The sequence below is a fragment of the Cryptosporidium hominis genome (assembly GCF_000006425.1).
Source record: "Cryptosporidium hominis TU502 chromosome 6 CHRO016201, whole genome shotgun sequence".
Taxonomy (NCBI): domain Eukaryota; phylum Apicomplexa; class Conoidasida; order Eucoccidiorida; family Cryptosporidiidae; genus Cryptosporidium; species Cryptosporidium hominis.
The window spans coordinates 363-1,912 of record NW_666662.1 but is presented as its reverse complement, the minus strand read 5'-3'; the positions used below and the strand labels follow the sequence as shown (position 1 = coordinate 1,912).

The 1,550-nt window shown below is 24.8% G+C and overlaps 1 protein-coding gene across 1 annotated transcript; it reads left to right on the top strand.

Annotated features, from left to right (window-relative positions):
- Nucleotides 1-425: 425 nt before the first annotated feature.
- Nucleotides 426-623, top strand: Chro.60629 (hypothetical protein). Its single annotated transcript, XM_659991.1, has 1 exon — nt 426-623. The coding sequence occupies one exon, from the start codon at nt 426-428 to the stop codon at nt 621-623; it is 198 nt and encodes a 65-aa protein (XP_665083.1).
- Nucleotides 624-1,550: the final 927 nt, after the last annotated feature.

Below are 1,550 nucleotides of genomic sequence, written 5' to 3'. Positions count from 1 at the left end.
CAATTTTACAAGATTTTTATTACGCAATTCATAATAACATATTATTAATACAACATAATCATTATTATTATCATGGAATCTCATATATAAAATTATCAGCAAGTTCTCAAAATTTTAATAAGAAGAAAAAACCTCAAAATGGAGTTAATTCTTCAATTTCAGCTGATGGAGTTCCTTTAGGAAACTGTGATCCATTTTTTTGTCATCCATGTGACAATTCGGGTGGAAAAGGTTTAAAATGTAGAATTAGTAGTAAAAGTGGAAATTTAGTTTGCTGTTATTGTTCTAATTCTGGCAATCATGGGCCTTATTCTCCTCCAAGTAGTCGTAAAAAATATTTCAGGTCGGCTTGCCCAATAACTTCCTCTCCTCCAACAATTATTGTTAAAAATGGACAGGAAAAGTGTTTGGGTTGCCTTAATGATATGCTTCATTGTGGTAATAAACCTCCTAGATCTAAAGTTAATGGATATTACTCTCATCCATGTAATCTTGCTCCTGATTGTAGACCTGGCTTTTCTTCTGGACAAGATTTGAAACCAATTTGTGCATTTTGCCAAAATCGATCTAGTCATGGTCCATATAAACATGAATCATCAGAAAGTGATGATGATGATAATTAATACAATAAAATAAATGATTATTGTTTAAACAAATATACAATTACAAACTGACTATTAAATGTGTTAATTTTATAAAGAATTGGATTAGAATATAATTTTTTTTTATTAATTAATGATGTTTGTATATCATAAATATATTTAAACTTTTCCTAATGTTAATTTAATTATTTCTTTAAAAAAAAAAATCTTTTAATTTGATTATTTTCAAAACCTAACTTTTGTTTAATGAGCTAAGTGAAATATATTCCAATTCCATTTTTGGTATATAATTTTAATTAACCAACAAAAATTCCTTATATTCTCAATTTTTTTTTTTTGTTAAAAAAAATCATTGAAAAAATAGCTCGAAACTAAAGGATCTGCCTTTTAGTAAAAAACTTTGCTTATTTGTTTCATTTTAAAAATTGAAAAAAATGAAACAAATTATGATCTCAATATTATTTTCTTATTAAGTTACTTTTTAATTCTGCCCTCTTCTCAAAAATTTTGTTCTTAAATATAATAAACTCGAAAGAACTTAATATGTTGTTGCATGAGTATGAACAATTAAGCATAGAGCATAAAAAAAAACCAGTAAATTTATTGATAAATGTAGGGAACCGAATATTTTATTTTAAATAGTCGAAAATCCTTTAATTATAAGACTGAATAAGGAAAAATATTATAAAACTTTTACTATTAATTATCCGAATCTAAAGTTAAATATGCGCATGTATGATTTTTCTTTTTTATATAGTAACAAAATAATTCGTTATTCCTAAAACAAGATAAAAAAAAATAAAACTCCGTTTGTTGCTGTTACTTATGGAGAATATAAATTAACCACAAAGATGTTAAAGTAATAAGAAAAACAACTCAGAAAACGATGATTAATAATAGAAATGTATTCACATAATTAAAACAGACTTTGATTGTATTAGAGTTAAA